Raw genomic sequence first — 2,500 nt, 5'->3', positions numbered from 1 at the left:
AAAGTCATTTTGATAGTAGGCTAATATAGACACTTACATCATGTGTTGTCTTCATTATAACACTTATATAAGACTTTTAAAGTCATTTTGAGATAGTAGGCTAATATAGACACTTACATCCTGTGTTGTCTTCATTATAAGACTTTTAAAGTCATTTTGATAGTAGACTAATATAGACACTTACATCATGTGTTGTCTTCATTATAACACTTATATAAGACTTTTAAAGTAATTTTGATAGTAGGCTAATATAACTAATATAGACACTTACATCATGTGTTTTTTCATTATAAAACTTATATAAGACTTTTAAAGTCATTTTGATAGTAGGCTAATATAGACACTTACATCATGTGTTGTCTTCATTATAACACTTATATAAGACTTTTAAAGTCATTTTGAGATAGTAGGCTAATATAGACACTTACATCCTGTGTTGTCTTCATTATAAGACTTTTAAAGTCATTTTGATAGTAGACTAATATAGACACTTACATCATGTGTTGTCTTCATTATAACACTTATATAAGACTTTTAAAGTCATTTTGATAGTAGGCTAATATAACTAATATAGACACTTACATCATAAGTTGTCTTCATTATAACACTTATATAAGACTTTTAAAGTCATTTTGATAGTAGGCTAATATAGACACTTACATCATGTGTTGTCATCATTATAACACTTTTATAAGACTTTTAAAGTCATTTTGATAGTAGGCTAATATAGACACTTACATCATGTGTTATCATCATTATAACACTTATATAAGACTTTTAAAGTCATTTTGATAGTAGGCTAATATAGCTAATATAGACACTTACATCATGTGTTGTCACTTTTATAAGACTTTTAAAGTTTTTTTGATAGTAGGCTAATACAACAAATATAGACACTTACATCATGTGTTATCTTCATTATAACACTTATATAAGACTTTTAAAGTAATTTTGATAGTAGGCTAATATAACTAATATAGACATTTACATCATGTGTTTTTTCATTATAAAACTTATATACCGGTAAGACTTTTAAAGTCATTTTGATAGTAGGCTAATATAGACACTTACATCATGTGTTGTCTTCATTATAACACTTATATAAGACTTTTAAAGTCATTTTGATAGTAGGCTAATATAGACACTTACATCATGTGTTGCCTTCATTATAACACTTATATACGGGTTTTCATTTTTTGCGGCTCCAGACAGATTAGTTTTTTGTATTTTTGGTCCAATATGTCTCTTCCAACGTTTTGGGTTGCCGACCCCTGACCTAGTCCATCCACACTCCGGTGCTGGTTCCATACCTCCGGAGTGTTTACAGTATTTTGTGTGCAAAGTCGTGCAACAGTTCCACAACAAATAACGGACGTATTGTTCCGCCAGGCCTCTGGAGCAGAGGACCAAAGGGAGCAGGACTAGAACGCTGGCATTGGAGCCAACGGTCAACGAGACCTCCTGAGGTCCAAACCCCGCCCGGAACCCCCCTCGTCCGCAAGATTCAGTGTCGTAAATAATCCTCCGACTCTTCCACGTCTCTTTTCTTTTCCCAATCTGTCCACAGGGAGGAGTGACGTAGAAAATAGGAATAATGTCGGCGCTCTTGTTAGCGTCATCGCTGAAGTAAAGCTGCACTGAATATGAGTTATTAAAGTCATCCTTGCCAGTGAATAATGGAGCATATGATGAGAGAATAGATGAGAGGCTTTTTTACCCGACACTGAATTTTATATTTATATATATATATATATATATATATATATATTTGTTTTCCTCCAAAGACCATTGCTCTCTTTTTAACGTTTGTATTCCTTTCGGTTATTTCCCATTTTGATACATGTGTTTATTACTTTTCTTTTCAATGTTTTTAATAATATATCGTTTATATTTTCCTAACGTGCCTGATAGGATTTCCTGCGCTGGTTTGAAGAGTACATGTTGGAAAGGGTAAAGAAAGGCAACAACAACCTTCATATAGTCAAGTAGTATACATAGAAATAATAATAATATAAATGAATTATCGTAAAAATGAATATAAATAGTGCATTTTGAAATAAATCGGACCTTATCCTCTCATGCTAAGCCGACTAATTGAAATCTGTAAATCCGGGGTGTCCAAACATTTTCCAGCAAGGGTCGCATACATAAAATTAAAAAATTTAATATTTTTTTTTATAATAAAACCTCTAAAGGCTTAGTGGCCACATGTGTGGACAGCACCTTTTTAGCTCTTATTTCCAAAATTGTGTACACTACTGAATTGGGGTCTTATGGCCACTTATGTGGACACTTATACTGCCATCTGGTGGTGTCAGGAGAGTATAACATACAATTGAATTTGGGGGGAAAAAAGTGTAATGTCACTAAACATGAAGTACACATTTGTGTACTTATGGACTAAGTACATCATATTAAAAGATGATTCTTAGTTGTTATTCTAATTAGGGTCCAATAAGCCCAAATAGCAAAGAGAAATAAAAAAAAAAAGCATGTAAAC

General features: G+C 32.3%; 1 protein-coding gene across 1 annotated transcript in view; it reads left to right on the top strand.

Moving 5' to 3' along the window:
* creb3l2 (cAMP responsive element binding protein 3-like 2) overlaps positions 1-2,500 on the top strand; it is a 63,213-nt gene that overhangs the window by 58,809 nt on the left and 1,904 nt on the right. Inside the window, exon 12 of the mRNA XM_061983649.1 lies at positions 1,390-2,500. This exon is cut by the window's right edge and continues 1,904 nt beyond it. Coding sequence (XP_061839633.1) covers positions 1,390-1,465 — 76 coding nt within the window. The 3' untranslated portion in view covers positions 1,466-2,500. The remainder of the gene's footprint in view (positions 1-1,389) is intronic.

This window comes from Nerophis lumbriciformis, linkage group LG25, assembly GCF_033978685.3.
Source record: "Nerophis lumbriciformis linkage group LG25, RoL_Nlum_v2.1, whole genome shotgun sequence".
Classification (NCBI taxonomy): Eukaryota; Metazoa; Chordata; class Actinopteri; order Syngnathiformes; family Syngnathidae; genus Nerophis; species Nerophis lumbriciformis.
Note: the sequence above shows the minus strand (reverse complement) of the source record. Positions and strands in the feature narration are given on the sequence as shown.